General features: G+C 31.5%; 1 protein-coding gene across 1 annotated transcript in view; it reads right to left on the bottom strand.

Annotated features, from left to right (window-relative positions):
• Positions 1-21,568, bottom strand: part of LOC107560792 (glypican-5-like) — a 157,828-nt gene that overhangs the window by 120,723 nt on the left and 15,537 nt on the right. The window contains exons 4-5 of the mRNA XM_016245060.1: positions 16,601-16,740; positions 10,664-10,786 (exon numbers count right to left, since the gene is read on the bottom strand). Coding sequence (XP_016100546.1) covers positions 10,664-10,786; positions 16,601-16,740 — 263 coding nt within the window. The remainder of the gene's footprint in view (positions 1-10,663; positions 10,787-16,600; positions 16,741-21,568) is intronic.

Here is a 21,568-nt window from a genome sequence, read left to right as displayed (position 1 = left end):
AGAGAGAGAGAGAGAGAGAGAGAGAGAGAGAGAGAGAGATACTGTATATATACACAGACAGACAGACAGACAGACAGACAGACAGACAGACAGATAGATAGATAGATAGATAGATAGATAGATAGATAGATAGATAGATAGATAGATAGATAGATAGATAGATAGATAGATAGGAACAAAAATATTAACATGTCTCTGACATAAAAAATGTTACATGGTTTCGGTTTATAACAAGAATAAATGCACTGAATTTCTGATATATACTGTACAAGTAAAGCACCGCCAGCTGTCTGTTTAGAATGCATTTAAGCCATTTTCACCAAAGTCACTAGGAGTATAAAACGGATAAATATATAATAAATAAAAACAACATACTATAAAAACAAAAACAGAAAGAGAGGTGAAAATGGCCATACGGGTTGATGAAAGAACTATATATATATATATATATATACGTCAGTATGATTTCATTGCTGCTCTTCACAATAACCCAGAATTTGCTCTCCGTTCCCATTCTGAGCGCAAGACGCTCCCGAGAGCTCTGAACTCTTCCTCAAGCACCTTGACATTCCTCACCATGTGGATGTGTATTTCACCACAGGAAATTCAATTTCAGCTTCTGGGCTGAAATGAAACATCACTGAGGGCCGCGGGCGAACTGAGCCGAGGGAAGTGATCGACGTGTTGACTGCGGCAGATGTTTCCGGAAGAATGGATTCTGCTTTCTTTTCATCCAGTTTGTCAGGCTGGAGTTCAGCACAGCCCTGTCATCTTTATGGTGTGCAAAACTGGTTACACAGTCAATATGTCCATCGTAATAGTAGCGTAATGATGCAGAACTTTAGTTTTTTTAACCAAACTGGTTCAATAAGACGTTTATTTATTAAAAGTGCAAAAACAGACGATGTGCAAGCGCTCTGACAGAAGATCCAAATGTGCTTCAAACGCACATCGACAAACGCATTAACCTAACACATAAATGTAGCTGTTTGACAAAAATGGCCTTATTTATAAATAACTATAAATAAACATTTAGGGAAAGCGAAAAATTATTGTGGAAAATGGGCGGGAACGGGGATTGCAGCACCGTGTGCAATCATCATGAATAAAACATGGCGATCTTGTTGATTTTGTGTGTGTGAGAGTGTTTGTGGATCGTCTGGGCAGGAATTATAATTTCACTCATCAAACACAAACATCTCCAGCTGCAAACAAGCCACAAACAAACAGCCTGAGACTTCAGCAATTGCCATGCATTATACGACTGATAGACTGCAACGGTTAAAGTTAAAAATCATTGTATGTGTTCTACTGAAGAAACAAAGTCACCTACATCTTGGATGCCCTGGGGGTAAACAGATAAACATCAAATTTTCATTTTTGGGTGAACTATCCCTTTAAGCACTGCTAAACATGGAACAATTCAGCAGAACTCAACATCAGGAAGAAAAATCATAAGGGATTTAATGTATTTAATGTTTACAATTCCAAATTTCACTTAATTACTCCACTTAATAACTCCATTAATAGTTCAATTTAGCACTTAGCAATTGTAGTAACAATTATTTTAGAATTAGTTCTAATATAGATAATATATTAAATAAGAGGATTGGATTGAATGAATGAATGAATGAATGAATGAATGAATGAATGAATGAATGAATGATTTCCTGACATAGTAAGTAAAATATTAAATAAGAGGATTGGTATCGTCAGTTACTATGATGCAAAAAAAAATAAAAATAAATAAAATAAAATAAAACCGATGGACCAAAGAAAAATATTAAATAAGAGGACTGGCAATGTCAGATAAAATGAATGAATGAATGAATGAACGAACATATTTAATAAAAAAATATTAAATATGATGACTGAAAATGCTGAATGAATGAATGAATGAATGAATGAATGAATGAATGAATGATTTCCTGACATAGTAAGTAAAATATTAAATAAGAGGATTGGTATCGTCAGTTACTATGATGCAAAAAAAAATAAAAATAAATAAATAAAATAAAATAAAACCGATGGACCAAAGAAAAATATTAAATAAGAGGACTGGCAATGTCAGATAAAATGAATGAATGAATGAATGAACGAACATATTTAATAAAAAAATATTAAATATGATGACTGAAAATGCCAGTTATAACAATAAATAAATAAATAAACAATGTCCTGATATAGTAAGCAAAAATTAAATAAGGTAATTGCTCATCAGTTTTTATTATGCAAAAGAAAAGAAAAGAAAAACTGTTAAAAATTGTAATACAATTAAATAAAATAATAAAATAAAATTAAATAAAATTAAATTAAATTAAATTAAATTAAATTAAATTAAATTAAATTAAATTAAATTAAATTAAATTAAACCGATGTCCTGATACAGAGGTATATTTTTTTAGGACTGGCAATGTCAAGAAAAAATAAGTAAGTAAATAAATTAATCAATCAAACCTGATGGTCCTAATATAATAATACAAAAAAAAATCTAATTAGGGGACCTATAGCGTCAGTTATTAAGAAAGAAAGAAAGAAAGAAAGAAAGAAAGAAAGAAAGAAACGAACTGATGGATTACACACAATAAGATCAACATATGCCATGTTCAAAACAAAGTTCACCCTGAAAAACAAAAACTCTTTTGTGTTCCACAGAAGACAGTCAGTCATATGAATTTGGAGCAGCATGTGGGTGAATAAATGATGACCATCCATAAATAAAGCACACTTTTTCCCTTGATTTCAAACTGACCCGCCTCCTTCCAGACATCCATCAAATTAGTAGTCTGCAAGCGCCCAAAGTAAATGTCTGTACACTTGACCACTACAAGAATGAGTTACTGTGATTCTCTCTCCTGTACACACACGTCTGAGAAGGACAAAGCCTGACAGGACATCCTGCTGACAAAGGTCCATGTCAGCCGGAGGAAAGGTCTGTCAGATTGTTTCAACTGTTTTCTCAGAAGCTCTAGAAGCTCAACACAAGCAACATGAAATGTTCTTGAGACCGGATCCTGAGTTTACATTTTTCACTTTTATATGCTTCATAAATAACTCCGTAAGATCCATAGAAGGCTTTAGTTGGTGACTAGAGGCTACTCAAGGCAACATGGCTGCAAAACACATTTCCAAGTATTGAGAAAACACTCAGAATGCCCTAGAAAAGCTGTAGACACCACACTAAAAACACTCTGCATAGCAGCCACTCAGAGCAGCTCGGCATCAAAGCAGCTAGTTTTGTTTTCTTCAGAAAATGTAAAAAAAATAGTTGAATACTGAGTTTTACCAGAGCAGCTGCAAGGTTAATCTGAAACTGCAGGTTGGTGATTAATAATTGTGTTTTCTATTATCAGTAGCAAGTATTAATATTCTACAAGGTCACATTATACCTGAATCGTTTGTCATTTTCAACTGATTTTAGAAATACATAGAGACGCGCGAAGACAAAACCTCTTTATCTTTATGAGTCCAATGCAGACATACATAATTAATACAAGACTGAATCTTGGGGGAAAATGTTCAGGTTAGATAAAAAAAATAAAATTAAAAAAAACACTAATTATATTATGAATAAAGGAAGTTATCCTTATTTTTAGGATAATTAAGATTTTTTTAATTAAACAATGTCATTTTTATGGCAAGCACATTTCCCCTCAAATTCTCATTATGAAAAATATTCATTCTCATTACTGTAACACATAAGAGATGCTTCAAATATCTATGAATAATTCACAATTTAAATAATATATACTTTTTTACATTCTAGTAATGAGGACAATAAATCTATTCAACTGTCATTTAAAAAAATAAGAATTTGGGGAGAAAATATGCTTCATTGTCATGAACGTTATATACACTTAATGGTCCAAAAAAACAGGTTTAATTTTTTTGTGGAACACATATTTTATATATATATATTATATTTTTATCTCATTTTGGGATGAGCTAACCTCTAAAGCTATATTTATATTGCATTAAAACACCAGCAGATTAAAGACTTCCAGGAGGTTCTGAAAGAGGCATTTTACACCTGCACAGGGTACATCTGCTGCCAACAAAATATACAAGTATATACCAACTAACAGACTGCAGTTATCAAGAGTGACTAATCAAATGACAATTCAAATGAACCCAGTTTTAGCTCCATTTAAAGAGTGTGAGAGATATTGTGGTGTTGCTGTGCAGAGCTGAGAGAAACTCGCCCTCTGCTGGACACCAGAATAATATATATATATATATATATATATACACATACATATACACACACACACACACGTGTATAAATACAGTATAAATTTGTATTTTTACATATTTAATTAATGATTATATTTTATATATTATTTTGTAATAAATTCATATTTTGAAAACATTGGTTAATATTAATTTAATATTTATATTAATGTGATCAATAGTAATTTGTATGACTTAAAAAACAATACTAATATTAATTACATATTAATTTGAATTAAAGGGGTCATATGATGCGATTTCAAGTTGTTCTTTCTCTTTGGAGTGTTACAAGCTGATTGTGCATAGATAAGATCCCTGAAGTTGCAAAGACTAAAGTCTCAAAACCAAAGAGATATTCTTTATCAAAGTTAAGAGTCAGCCACGCCCCCCTAAAACGGCTCGTTCTAACACGCCCCACATGTCTACATCACTATGTGGGAAGATTTGCATAACGCCGCCCAAATGTTCACGCAAAGAAAGGCGGCGTAACTTTTATTATCGCTGTAGTATTGTTGCCACCGCCGCCATGTCGTGAAGACATATAATTATAATCACAACAAGCACACTATACCACACAAATTGCTCGAAAGGCATAAAAAAGTAATACATAAAACTGAATAAATATATTTGACCCCAGTTTGAGGGGAAATATGACCCAGGCATGTTTTCATGATAATTGTTTTCATAAACAGAAGAGCAAAAACTAAGCCTTCTGTTTTCATTACATCCCTAATGAGTGAACTTTCCTTAAATAACATTAAGGTCACACTTTCCCCTTTCCTTCTGTGTCTGCTCTTATTTATCAAAGCTAATTGCCGGTGGTCGTTTGGTCCCACTCTTGGACATGCACCGTGGCCCTTTCAAAGTGACCAGGGCCCAATCCGCTCGTTTCAGGCCCGAACGGCCTTGCTAAATCAGTCTGTTGCCCTCCATCCTGCTTTATTTGTCCTTTTTATCCCTCTGTGCTGGCAGACGAGGGGCCTGGGGCTGCGTGCTTATTTATCACTGTTACCTCCAGTGGGCCGAGTGCTAAAAGCGGTGGCCTGAGGTGCGATGGAGGATGAGGCTGCCATACATAAGTAGACCGCTGTGACAAAGTCAGTATGGAGTGAGACAAGTGGGCCATCTATCGCAGTAAAACAAAGATTGCTGCCTTCCTCCGTAGTCTTAAAGACGCCGGATTCATCAGAGAAAGTACTAAGTACTATAGAGTTATAGAACATCTTTGACCTAATTCATTATGTATTTTATTCCAGGTTTACCCTTAAAAATTATAATACCTTGGTATAGTGATGTTAATGTGTTATTGTATGTTATTATAATTTCAGCAACTTTGAAACATATCATGTGGTACTGAATTATTACCACAATGTACCAATTTACTTTAAAGAATACTATGGTAGTGCCTACTTTTGAAAACCATGATAATTGGATTAAAAACATCTTCATAATATCTCACTCACTTCCTTGGCCTTCATCTTTTCGTGTTCATTCATTTGAAGCAAACTATTAACATAATTGATAAACCAGGTAAAAAAAAAAAAAAGATTTTTTTTTTTTTTAAAGTATTGTTGATTGATTGTTAATTATTTAAAATTGTATTTTATAATTAAAAGGTAACATTTATTTAATTATTTACGTTATTAATATATATATATATATATATATATATATATATATATATATATATATATATTAAAAAATAAAAATGATTTAAAACAATTATTATTATTTATTTTTTTTACATTGTACATTACCTATTTTGATTTCTTCCCGTTTTTATTACATAATAAAAAAATATATTGTGGAAAATTGTATTATTTATATTTATATATAATTATACATCAGTCAAAAGTTTTTGAACAGTAAGATTTTGTATGTTTTTTAAAGAAGTCTCTTTAAACCAGGTAAAAAAAAAAAAAAACAGATTTTTTTTTTTTTTAAAGTATTGTTGATTGATTGTTAATTATTTAAAATTGTATTTTATAATTAAAAGGTAACATTTATTTAATTATTTACGTTATTAATATATATATATATATATATATATATATATATATATATATATATAAAAAAATAAAAATGATTTAAAACAATTATTATTATTTATTTTTTTTAATTACCTATTAAATGATTTAAAACAATTATTATTATTTATTTTTTTTACATTGTACATTACCTATTTTGATTTCTTCCCGTTTTTATTACATAATAAAAAAATATATTGTGGAAAATTGTATTATTTATATTTATATATAATTATACATCAGTCAAAAGTTTTTGAACAGTAAGATTTTGTATGTTTTTTAAAGAAGTCTCTTCTCACCAAGCCTGCATTTATTTTATCCAAAGTACAGCAAAAACAGTACAATTTTGAAATAGTTTTACTGTTTAAAATAACTCATTTCTATTTGAATATATTTTAAAATGTAATTTATTCCTGTAATTTCAAAGCTGAATTTTTAGCATTGATACTCCAGTCACATGATCCTTCAGAAATCATTCTAATATGCTGATTTACTGCTCAAAAACATTTTATTATTATTATTATTAGGTTGAAAACAGCTGATCTTTTTTTATACTACCAACTTAAAATTCAAAATTAATATATAATCTACATAATTAGTTATAATTATTTGACAGTACATTGTTTTAGTTTAGTTTTTCTGAAGCAAACCTTTAGCTATTAGCTGCATAACTGTGATTACTCCTATTCTGTGCTGTTTTGTTCATTTAAATTACCGTATTGGCCCGAATATAAGACGACCCTGATTATAAGACCACCCCCCTTTTTCCAGATGTACCTTTTGGAAAAAGACTTTTTAAAAACCAAATCTTGTTTTTTCTCAGTAAAACACATTTTGTCTTCAATTATTTTTATATTGCATATTTTTCCTATTTTAATTTTTGTTTTGAAAGTATGGTAAAACTGGTAAAATCACATTAAAAAAATATACACTTTTTGATATACCATTAAAAACAAAAAAAAACAGGTAGCTCATCTGAATTAGGACATTTAGGCTATCCATCTAATAGTAGCCTACCAAAATCTTATTAACAGTAGAAGTTAAATCTTACTGTAGTCTTCAAATCTGGGTACTGTCTTACGTTTTAAAATCACAAAGGGAGTTTGGTCCCATCAGGCTAACGTGACAGTCACGACTCTTTTTACTCGTGATCTTTACAACACGCATTGCATTACGTATTTCATGGCACACTCGTTTTATGCGTATTTGGCGCCACCTATTGTTGTGGGTGTATTATTGACACGTCAAAGTCTAGACCCTGAATATAAGACGACCGAGTTTTTTCAGATGCGTTTCCAAGAAAAAAACATCGTCTTATATTCGGGACAATACGGTAGGTGAAAATTGGTTTTCGAAAGTGCACCCTTATTTATTTTAATAAAATAAGCTGATCAATCCTGCACCAAAATCAATCAAATTATCATTTAAATTGCAAAAAGAACTGATTTAATCAATAAGTAAATAATAATGACTTTACTGCATTTATTGGAGATTAGGCCGCAACAACAGCAGTTTATTTTATAAGCTCAAATCCCATGTTCCTGAGAGTCCACTAGATGGCGCCTCTGGCAGTAATAACCGTCCGTCTCAGCTCACCTCGTCCCGTCAGAGTTTACTGCTGGATAGGGATGTAACGATGCACTCAACTCACGATTCGATTCGATTCACGATTTTGATTTCACGATTCGGTTCGATTCACAATTTTTATTTTATCTTTTATTATTGCTTGGACAAAATGCTGCACATTTCTTTGTGAAATTGAAATATAACATAATAATATAGCACTTGCATATTATTGCCCTTTTGTTGGTTTTTATTGCTTCTATTGTCCTCATTTGTAAGTCGCGTTGGATAAAAGCGTCTGCTAAATGACCAAATTTAAATATAATGTAGATGTAAATAACAAAACGAAATTGAAATTTTAAAACAAGCCCCAAATCAAATAAATAAGTAACACAAATAAAACAAATCACTTCATATAAACAAAATAAGGCTTTGTCTGTGCTCTTTCAATTTAAAATGAGAGGCAACCACTGCATTTTAATCAGGATCCAAACAAAGATGCTGCATACATGCAACATGAGCAGTTTTTAATCTAAATTAGATTGTATAATTTCGAAATTTGAAGCAAAAACAGAATGGTTTGACTTACATACAAAATATCCGCATGAAACCGAAACAGCAGACGAGCTGAACGAGACGCAGATTCGCTCTCTGCCAGCAGGTGGCGCTTAAAGCATTTCCTTGGTTTCCGCTGTAAACAAAGCAGTGCTGCACATATGAACTTTAATATGCGTTATACAGAGGCAAGATGAAAAGAAAAAATACCCTCTAAACTTTTCTATAGACAGTAAGTTCCCCTCAGAGATGCATTCATATAAACTACCCCTAATTGAATCGCGATTTGTTTAGCATCTCAACCGATTTGAATCGTCACATATTTAAATCGATTTTCAACCGGCTCACGGTTAATCGTTACATCCCTACTGCTGGACGATAACCTCTCCTCTTGAAATATGCTCCCACCTGCCATCTGGCAGCACTGACAGCGGGGAGGAATTTATGGGAGTGTTGAGGCGCTGACAGGCCAGGTGAGATAGCAGCACGAGGAGACGGATTGGATGAGAGGGGAGGAGAGGAGAGGGAAACGGGAGGATGCTGCAGATCCACGAACAGCTGGCCTGTCACTTATAAAGCTGTTTATGGTGAGCGGGGAAAACGCCAACAGAGACCAACAGCATATAAACTCATTAATTACACAGACGGAAACCTCACACGAGTCCGTCTCCATACACACTCCTGTGCAATGATGAGCGGCCATAGACTAGTTTTGACTTAACTTCCAGATTCAATTTTCTAGAAAAGAAAGGGTTTCGTTTAAAAAATGCAACTTAAACTCAATATATTTTGTCCTTTTTACTGGAAATGAGGTGAGCATTAATTAATAATTACATGAATCACAATCACAGTTAAACAGCTACAAGCTAATAGTTTGCCTCTGAAAACAACAGACAAAATGAAAAAAACATTTACTATGAAAATGAATATATTGTATAATAAAATATGACATATATTGTAATCCTAATACCATATTATATAATATGGTATTCCAAGCATAAATAAATAACCTGCCTGCATGTGCAATACTGGAAATATGCAAAACTTCAAAAATCTATCCTGATTTATAATTAAATTAGTGCTGTCAAACGATTAATCGCGATTAATCGCATACAAAATACAAGTTTTTGTTTGAATATTATATGTGTTTGTTCTGTGTATATTCAATATGTATATTTAAATACACACACACACACACACATACAGTATATATTTTGAAAATATTTGCATGTGTTTACATGTCTATATTTATATTCATATAATTTATATTATAAATAAATGTATTTAATGTATAAAAATAACAGTTTTCTTAAATATATACATGCATGTGTGTATTTATATATACATAATAAATATACACACAGTACACATGCATATATTGTGTAAACAAGAACTTTTATTTTGGATGCGATTAATCGCGATTAATCGCATACAAAATACAAGTTTTTGTTTGAATATTATATGTGTTTGTTCTGTGTATATTCAATATGTATATTTAAATACACACACACACACACACATACAGTATATATTTTGAAAATATTTGCATGTGTTTACATGTCTATATTTATATTCATATAATTTATATTATAAATAAATGTATTTAATGTATAAAAATAACAGTTTTCTTAAATATATACATGCATGTGTGTATTTATATATACATAATAAATATACACACAGTACACATGCATATATTGTGTAAACAAGAACTTTTATTTTGGATGCGATTAATCGCGATTAATCGTTTGACAGCGCTAAATTAAATCTATCTATCCTCCCTAAAAATACAGCATACTGATCAGAATAAAGAGCAAAGACTGAATCTGATCAACGGCACACCAGACCTAAACACATTTCTGTTCTTACAGGAGGATATAGCAGTCATTCAGCAGACACGATTATCCAAAACAACTTACAGTACAATAATTATATCTAAAATCACCCTGGACTAGCATGATGTATCATGGCTCAAATCTTCAGATATTTAACCAGGAACGAGTGGATTCCCAAAAAAACAAGGAAAAAATCAACTAAAGTGATTTAAATGTTCAGAAATCACAAATAAGATAAATAGAGATGCGTTCATATATGATAATCTTAAAAAAAAAAAACGGCAAGTACAGACACGCGTATAAGCAACTCCTTCTGGAAAAAATCTTGGTCATTAGTCACACCTAAAGAAGCTGATAGAAAGAAAGCTTTATGATTTATGCCACGCTTACGGACATGATGATGAATAATTGCAGCTAGAGGCAGAAGATGCGCAGAAGAATTGAGACGTCTACCTGGTCACACCGGCCCCGTTCCAGCAGGCCGTCCCGTCTCCGGAGGCCAGGTCGCTCACACACAGCTGGTCGGCCAGGCCGCCGTAGAACGCGCGGTGCAGCCGCAGACTGCTGAGGAACTCTCTGCAGACACACAGAGGAGTGTTTCACTGTCTGTCCAGCAGAGGGAGTGCTAACACAGCTGTGTTTCAGCTCTGGAAACACCTGCTGCTTCAACAACTTTTATTAAAAGAACATCTTCCAATTACTGCAGTTGTCAAGGACATAATATTGTAAGAATGAGCAATTCATATCTATATATATATATATATATCATAAACATAACCAAAAATTCACTTCATTGGCTACCCCAACCATTCTTAATTTACAGTATATTTTATATATCTTGTATTAAATGTTAAATATTATTGATTAACATTTTGATATTAACTTGTAAAATGTATTATAAAAAATTTATCATATGTAAAAAGACCAACTTATACTGTTATTTTATTAAAAATATTTTTTTTTCTGTATGAGAAAAAAACAAATATTAATATTGATATATTTTGAATATTAATATTGATATTAATATTATATCAATATTAATATATTGAATATTGATATTAACATTAAGACTGATTTCTAAATAGTATTATACATTATTAATACTACATAATATTATTAATAATAATACAATTTTAATATAGACATAACCAACATTTCTTGTCACTAACGAGATGCTTGTTTGTTTGTTTTTTTAAGTCCCCCAAATATTTTACATATATTTTATATTTTTTGTATTCCTTGTATCACCATGTTAAATGTTAAATATTATTGACTGAAATTGATATTTATATATAAAATATATCATATGTACAAAGTCCAATTTATACTGTATATATGTTATACAAAATAAGCATTTTTTTCTGTATGAGACAAAAACAAATATTAATGTTAACTTTATTCCAATATTCATGTTATTAATATTAAGATATATTTTCTAAATACTATTATACACAACATTTTAATTAACTAAAAATACCATTATACCATAATATATCAAATATTATTAATAATTATTTATGTACAAATACACATTTATGTGTTTATTTTATTAAATATATTTTTCCTTTATATTATTATTAATTATATGTGTAAAAAAGACCAATTTATACTATGTTTATATTATTATAAATGTATGCGAGACCAAAACAAATATTATAATATTAATAATGTATAATATTAATGTAATTACCATTAAGACATGCTGTTTTCTAAATAAATATATATATATATAATATATATAAAGATAGATAGATAGATAGATAGATAGATAGATAGATAGATAGATAGATAGATAGATAGATAGATAGATAGATAGATAGATAGATAGATAGATAGATAGATAGATAGATAGATAGATAGATAGATAGATAGATAGATAGATAGATAGATAGATAGATAGATAGATAGATAGATAGATAGATAGATAGATAGATAGATAGATAGATAGATAGATAGATAGATAGATAGATAGATAGATAGATAGATAGATAGATAGATAGATAGATAGATAGATAGATAGATAGATAGATAGATAGATAGATAGATAGATAGATAGATAGATAGATAGATAGATAGATAGATAGATAGATAGATAGATAGATAGATAGATAGATAGATAGATAGATAGATAGATAGATAGATAGATAGATAGATAGATAGATAGATAGATAGATAGATAGATAGATAGATAGATAGATAGATAGATAGATAGATAGATAGATAGATAGATAGATAGATAGATAGATAGATAGATAGATAGATAGATAGATAGATAGATAGATAGATAGATAGATAGATAGATAGATAGATAGATAGATAGATAGATAGATAGATAGATAGATAGATAGATAGATAGATAGATAGATAGATAGATAGATAGATAGATAGATAGATAGATAGATAGATAGATAGATAGATAGATAGATAGATAGATAGATAGATAGATAGATAGATAGATAGATAGATAGATAGATAGATAGATAGATAGATAGATAGATAGATAGATAGATAGATAGATAGATAGATAGATAGATAGATAGATAGATAGATAGATAGATAGATAGATAGATAGATAGATAGATAGATAGATAGATAGATAGATAGATAGATAGATAGATAGATAGATAGATAGATAGATAGATAGATAGATAGATAGATAGATAGATAGATAGATAGATAGATAGATAGATAGATAGATAGATAGATAGATAGATAGATAGATAGATAGATAGATAGATAGATAGATAGATAGATAGATAGATAGATAGATAGATAGATAGATAGATAGATAGATAGATAGATAGATAGATAGATAGATAGATAGATAGATAGATAGATAGATAGATAGATAGATAGATAGATAGATAGATAGATAGATAGATAGATAGATAGATAGATAGATAGATAGATAGATAGATAGATAGATAGATAGATAGATAGATAGATAGATAGATAGATAGATAGATAGATAGATAGATAGATAGATAGATAGATAGATAGATAGATAGATAGATAGATAGATAGATAGATAGATAGATAGATAGATAGATAGATAGATAGATAGATAGATAGATAGATAGATAGATAGATAGATAGATAGATAGATAGATAGATAGATAGATAGATAGATAGATAGATAGATAGATAGATAGATAGATAGATAGATAGATAGATAGATAGATAGATAGATAGATAGATAGATAGATAGATAGATAGATAGATAGATAGATAGATAGATAGATAGATAGATAGATAGATAGATAGATAGATAGATAGATAGATAGATAGATAGATAGATAGATAGATAGATAGATAGATAGATAGATAGATAGATAGATAGATAGATAGATAGATAGATAGATAGATAGATAGATAGATAGATAGATAGATAGATAGATAGATAGATAGATAGATAGATAGATAGATAGATAGATAGATAGATAGATAGATAGATAGATAGATAGATAGATAGATAGATAGATAGATAGATAGATAGATAGATAGATAGATAGATAGATAGATAGATAGATAGATAGATAGATAGATAGATAGATAGATAGATAGATAGATAGATAGATAGATAGATAGATAGATAGATAGATAGATAGATAGATAGATAGATAGATAGATAGATAGATAGATAGATAGATAGATAGATAGATAGATAGATAGATAGATAGATAGATAGATAGATAGATAGATAGATAGATAGATAGATAGATAGATAGATAGATAGATAGATAGATAGATAGATAGATAGATAGATAGATAGATAGATAGATAGATAGATAGATAGATAGATAGATAGATAGATAGATAGATAGATAGATAGATAGATAGATAGATAGATAGATAGATAGATAGATAGATAGATAGATAGATAGATAGATAGATAGATAGATAGATAGATAGATAGATAGATAGATAGATAGATAGATAGATAGATAGATAGATAGATAGATAGATAGATAGATAGATAGATAGATAGATAGATAGATAGATAGATAGATAGATAGATAGATAGATAGATAGATAGATAGATAGATAGATAGATAGATAGATAGATAGATAGATAGATAGATAGATAGATAGATAGATAGATAGATAGATAGATAGATAGATAGATAGATAGATAGATAGATAGATAGATAGATAGATAGATAGATAGATAGATAGATAGATAGATAGATAGATAGATAGATAGATAGATAGATAGATAGATAGATAGATAGATAGATAGATAGATAGATAGATAGATAGATAGATAGATAGATAGATAGATAGATAGATAGATAGATAGATAGATAGATAGATAGATAGATAGATAGATAGATAGATAGATAGATAGATAGATAGATAGATAGATAGATAGATAGATAGATAGATAGATAGATAGATAGATAGATAGATAGATAGATAGATAGATAGATAGATAGATAGATAGATAGATAGATAGATAGATAGATAGATAGATAGATAGATAGATAGATAGATAGATAGATAGATAGATAGATAGATAGATAGATAGATAGATAGATAGATAGATAGATAGATAGATAGATAGATAGATAGATAGATAGATAGATAGATAGATAGATAGATAGATAGATAGATAGATAGATAGATAGATAGATAGATAGATAGATAGATAGATAGATAGATAGATAGATAGATAGATAGATAGATAGATAGATAGATAGATAGATAGATAGATAGATAGATAGATAGATAGATAGATAGATAGATAGATAGATAGATAGATAGATAGATAGATAGATAGATAGATAGATAGATAGATAGATAGATAGATAGATAGATAGATAGATAGATAGATAGATAGATAGATAGATAGATAGATAGATAGATAGATAGATAGATAGATAGATAGATAGATAGATAGATAGATAGATAGATAGATAGATAGATAGATAGATAGATAGATAGATAGATAGATAGATAGATAGATAGATAGATAGATAGATAGATAGATAGATAGATAGATAGATAGATAGATAGATAGATAGATAGATAGATAGATAGATAGATAGATAGATAGATAGATAGATAGATAGATAGATAGATAGATAGATAGATAGATAGATAGATAGATAGATAGATAGATAGATAGATAGATAGATAGATAGATAGATAGATAGATAGATAGATAGATAGATAGATAGATAGATAGATAGATAGATAGATAGATAGATAGATAGATAGATAGATAGATAGATAGATAGATAGATAGATAGATAGATAGATAGATAGATAGATAGATAGATAGATAGATAGATAGATAGATAGATAGATAGATAGATAGATAGATAGATAGATAGATAGATAGATAGATAGATAGATAGATAGATAGATAGATAGATAGATAGATAGATAGATAGATAGATAGATAGATAGATAGATAGATAGATAGATAGATAGATAGATAGATAGATAGATAGATAGATAGATAGATAGATAGATAGATAGATAGATAGATAGATAGATAGATAGATAGATAGATAGATAGATAGATAGATAGATAGATAGATAGATAGATAGATAGATAGATAGATAGATAGATAGATAGATAGATAGATAGATAGATAGATAGATAGATAGATAGATAGATAGATAGATAGATAGATAGATAGATAGATAGATAGATAGATAGATAGATAGATAGATAGATAGATAGATAGATAGATAGATAGATAGATAGATAGATAGATAGATAGATAGATAGATAGATAGATAGATAGATAGATAGATAGATAGATAGATAGATAGATAGATAGATAGATAGATAGATAGATAGATAGATAGATAGATAGATAGATAGATAGATAGATAGATAGATAGATAGATAGATAGATAGATAGATAGATAGATAGATAAATAGATAGATAGATAGATAGATAGATAGATATTATTACTACATATTTCTGTAGTTATTATCATTAATACTACTACTACTACTACTACTACTATTAATAATAATGTTTTATGTTTTGCACATATAATTACGTTTTCAAAATACTATTATACACAATATTGATACATCCAAATATTATATGAATATGTAAAATAGCATTCATTATATGTACAAAGTTCAATTTATACAGTATTCATTATATATTTCTACGGGGGGAAAACATGATATAATATTAAATATTAATGGTATTAATATTAAGAGATGTTGTTTCCAAAACAAAAGAAATTTGTGATTGTGTTAATTGTGAAACATGTTTGGACAAGACATGTCCCTGTTATATAGTTTCATAGTTTCGATGACTTCCTTATTCTAAACTGTGTAAACAGTCATCATAACACAAAGGATGCTTTAGCTGCAGTATTCAGCATGTGTTGATGTTAGCAGCTGTTTTCCAGACTTACTTCCTCCTGTTGCTGAGCGTGTCGTCTGTGTTTCTGACCGCTGCTTTCAGAGGAATGGAGTCTCGTCCGGCGCTGCTGTGCTGACCGCTGCTCACCTGCTCCGGCTGCTGTCTGACGGGGCGACCGCACACCCTGCGCACCTGCACAGATCACACACCATTACCAGCATATCCACACACACACTCGCTATTACACACACCAACAAGATATTTAACAGTGGCTAAAGCTCGGAGCTGTGACACTTGCACTTCTGCAGGTCAAAAGGAGTCGATGTGCCTGTAGTAACATGATCAAGCACTAGGTGATGCTGCTTATTAACTCATGCAGCGACAGCATTCGCAAGACTGTGAAGGTAAGAGGAATAGAGAGCGCTTGTTTACACACAACTACCGGAAAGTGCGTTTTTATAGGAAAGAGGTGGTAAGAGTACATTAATATGTTGTAAAGTGACTGACTCATTCACTGTTTACTGGATATATCGTCTCAGCATCAGATGGCACATCCATGGATTGTTCACAGACTGTCTGGTTTGGAGACAAAAACGGCAGATCTGCCCCATCTGAAGCCAAGTCTGAAACCACCAGGTCCAATCTGACTTTTCTTTTTTCAGTTTTCATCATTTAAAATCTCTTTATATATATTTATACCATGGTCTTGTCTGAATACTGGATTCTGACTGGCTGGAACTAAGGTATGCATTAAAACACTTTAATGCACAGGTAGTTTCAAGTCAGTTTAATCACAGTTCTGTATTAATGCACTGCTTTAATTGATGCACACAAACCCAAACACACACAGAGAGAGAGAGAGAGGGGTCGGAGGTCACAGATTGTGCTGCGCACACAGAAACTTGTCAACACTGCCCCGTGATTTATATATATATATATAGAGAGAGAGAGAGAGAAAGAGAGAGAGGTGTAACCATTTACAAAATTCACGGTCCGGTTCTATACAACACAGTGGTGTCACGGTTCCGTACGTTTTCGATACAGCAAAAAGACCGAAATGCCAGAGAACTTGATTTTTCCAATTCAACATCATAACGTTTTTTTATTTGATTTTATTTTGAACAATGCAGTGTGCCGAACAACCGTCGCTCAGATCAGCGGCTGGAGTCGAGCTGATGAGTGAAGTGAGAAAGACAAGAAGTTGGCGACAGATTTAGTTTCGAAAACGAAAAACATAAGCGCCATGCTTTAAAAATATTTTAGACTTTGGAGGGCCTTTTCACTTTTGCCGTTTATCTAAGATGATTTTGGAAGCTTTTTTAACATTAATTTCTTATTTATTTGTTTGCTGATTTTCAGTGTTTTATAAGTTATTTCTTATTTTATATTAGGCCTATAGCATGGTCTATTTGTATTCGTTTTATTAATAAATTAAACATTCTATGTTCAATATAAGTTTGTCATACTGTTTTGTTGTTAATTCAATCAACTGAATTCGAATCTAATTCGAAAGTGAAAGTAAAATGCGCACAGACATTTACTAGCTATTAAAAAGTAAATAAAAGCGAGGAAAAGAGAGAAAACTAACGAACGACCTCAAAGGAGTAGTACTGGAGTAGTGTGTTTTTCTTTGGGGGTAAGAGGGGGAGACATCACGTTGCCTGTTGCGTTGTTTGGGCTGCCTTGTTGAGCGCAGTTGCACTGAGAACATTATATTTCACACACTTTAAGCTCTTTTATTTTCCAAATATAATAGGATTAGTCCAACGAATCTAATCGTTTGGTACGTAATGCGTAGTTGTGTACCAAACCGAAACCTTCGTACCGAATGGTTCAATACGAATACGTGTATCGTTACACCCCTACATATATATACACAAATATACCAGACACTCTAGACACTTCTTAAATTTTATGAAGATCATCATTCCTCCACAACAATTGGGATAATTTGGACTTAATTTACACAGGTCATACAAACTGTTTTTATTGTTCTTACACTAGCCGTGACCCTCAGCCAGTGACAACACCTTATTAGAGACTTGATTCTGATCCAGATTCTGATCCACTCCAGACCCCCGCAGATCAAGCGTCACTCGATCGCTGACAAATCCATGCGGTTTGAAGGCTTGTTTCTGCACACGCGCACACGCGCACACACACACACACACACACACACACCAACAAGATATTTAACAGTGGCTAAAGCTCGGAGCTGTGACACTTGCACTTCTGCAGGTCAAAAGGAGTCGATGTGCCTGTAGTAACATGATCAAGCACTAGGTGATGCTGCTTATTAACTCATGCAGCGACAGCATTCGCAAGACTGTGAAGGTAAGAGGAATAGAGAGCGCTTGTTTACACACAACTACCGGAAAGTGCGTTTTTATAGGAAAGAGGTGGTAAGAGTACATTAATATGTTGTAAAGTGACTGACTCATTCACTGTTTACTGGATATATCGTCTCAGCATCAGATGGCACATCCATGGATTGTTCACAGACTGTCTGGTTTGGAGACAAAAACGGCAGATCTGCCCCATCTGAAGCCAAGTCTGAAACCACCAGGTCCAATCTGACTTTTCTTTTTTCAGTTTTCATCATTTAAAATCTCTTTATATATATTTATACCATGGTCTTGTCTGAATACTGGATTCTGACTGGCTGGAACTAAGGTATGCATTAAAACACTTTAATGCACAGGTAGTTTCAAGTCAGTTTAATCACAGTTCTGTATTAATGCACTGCTTTAATTGATGCACACAAACCCAAACACACACAGAGAGAGAGAGAGAGGGGTCGGAGGTCACAGATTGTGCTGCGCACACAGAAACTTGTCAACACTGCCCCGTGATTTATATATATATATAGAGAGAGAGAGAGAGAGAAAGAGAGAGAGGTGTAACCATTTACAAAATTCACGGTCCGGTTCTATACAACACAGTGGTGTCACGGTTCCGTACGTTTTCGATACAGCAAAAAGACCGAAATGCCAGAGAACTTGATTTTTCCAATTCAACATCATAACGTTTTTTTATTTGATTTTATTTTGAACAATGCAGTGTGCCGAACAACCGTCGCTCAGATCAGCGGCTGGAGTCGAGCTGATGAGTGAAGTGAGAAAGACAAGAAGTTGGCGACAGATTTAGTTTCGAAAACGAAAAACATAAGCGCCATGCTTTAAAAATATTTTAGACTTTGGAGGGCCTTTTCACTTTTGCCGTTTATCTAAGATGATTTTGGAAGCTTTTTTAACATTAATTTCTTATTTATTTGTTTGCTGATTTTCAGTGTTTTATAAGTTATTTCTTATTTTATATTAGGCCTATAGCATGGTCTATTTGTATTCGTTTTATTAATAAATTAAACATTCTATGTTCAATATAAGTTTGTCATACTGTTTTGTTGTTAATTCAATCAACTGAATTCGAATCTAATTCGAAAGTGAAAGTAAAATGCGCACAGACATTTACTAGCTATTAAAAAGTAAATAAAAGCGAGGAAAAGAGAGAAAACTAACGAACGACCTCAAAGGAGTAGTACTGGAGTAGTGTGTTTTTCTTTGGGGGTAAGAGGGGGAGACATCACGTTGCCTGTTGCGTTGTTTGGGCTGCCTTGTTGAGCGCAGTTGCACTGAGAACATTATATTTCACACACTTTAAGCTCTTTTATTTTCCAAATATAATAGGATTAGTCCAACGAATCTAATCGTTTGGTACGTAATGCGTAGTTGTGTACCAAACCGAAACCTTCGTACCGAATGGTTCAATACGAATACGTGTATCGTTACACCCCTACATATATATACACAAATATACCAGACACTCTAGACACTTCTTAAATTTTATGAAGATCATCATTCCTCCACAACAATTGGGATAATTTGGACTTAATTTACACAGGTCATACAAACTGTTTTTATTGTTCTTACACTAGCCGTGACCCTCAGCCAGTGACAACACCTTATTAGAGACTTGATTCTGATCCAGATTCTGATCCACTCCAGACCCCCAGTGTCACAGTGTCACTCGATCGCTGACAAATCCATGCGGTTTGAAGGCTTGTTTCTGCACACGCGCACACGCGCACACACACACACACACACACACACACACACACACACACACACACACAGACGCTCCGTCTGCAAACCTTCACATTTCAACAGCACCACCACAACACTATCTGAACATGCGTAGAGGATCCCACAGAAGCCCAGTATGACTGCAGGCGTCCAGCACACATGAGCGTGGCCGGCCGTCCCGCTGCAGCTGCCCACACAGAGAGTATTTTGGGAATGTTCTGGGCTCTCTGGCTGGAGTATGGCATGTGTGACTGCGAGCAACTTACTGTTCGGGCCGTACCGCATTCCACACCATCCAAACAGTAGTTACACCACGGCTTTAAGACCGAATTCTCAAGGCATTAAAATGGCAAAAATGCAAAGGCCAGTGTTTGGGTTTGAAATAAAAATGTTCACCTATTTGAGAATGTAAAGTTTTTCGACGTGACAAAAGTAAACAAACGTTTAGCCTTCAGGATTTAATAAAATAGGACTAAAATACATTTTAAATCTCACATATCAAATGCTGCCATCAAGTCATGTCAGAATATTATACACTTTGTGAAAAACAGAAATTAGTATGTAATTGGCCTATGCATTGTTTTATTCCAGCCAAAATTGATTACAACATAAACAGGATTTTTTTTCTGGAGATCTTAATATATGATATAACCCCACTGAAAAATAATTAATAATTGTATGCATTTTATGTGTAGATTGTAGTAATTACTCTCGTCCCAGAAACTTTTAACTTATATATAAAAAAAAAAAAAAACCTTCATTAAATATATTGAGCGCCACACATTAAAACTATAATTTGAACATAAACACAATAATGATAATAATGATAATAGGCTTTGTGATGTTTATTGTGTGAAAATGATATATAAATATAATTATATTAGTTTATAAATAAAATAGTTTATTATTATTATTATTATTATTATTACTATTATTAT

The sequence above is a fragment of the Sinocyclocheilus grahami genome, unplaced genomic scaffold (assembly GCF_001515645.1).
Source record: "Sinocyclocheilus grahami isolate Dianchi unplaced genomic scaffold, SAMN03320097.WGS_v1.1 scaffold743.1, whole genome shotgun sequence".
In the NCBI taxonomy this organism is placed as follows: Eukaryota; Metazoa; Chordata; class Actinopteri; order Cypriniformes; family Cyprinidae; genus Sinocyclocheilus; species Sinocyclocheilus grahami.
The sequence above is the reverse complement of the archived record's forward strand: the minus strand, read 5'-3'. Positions and strand labels throughout refer to the sequence as shown.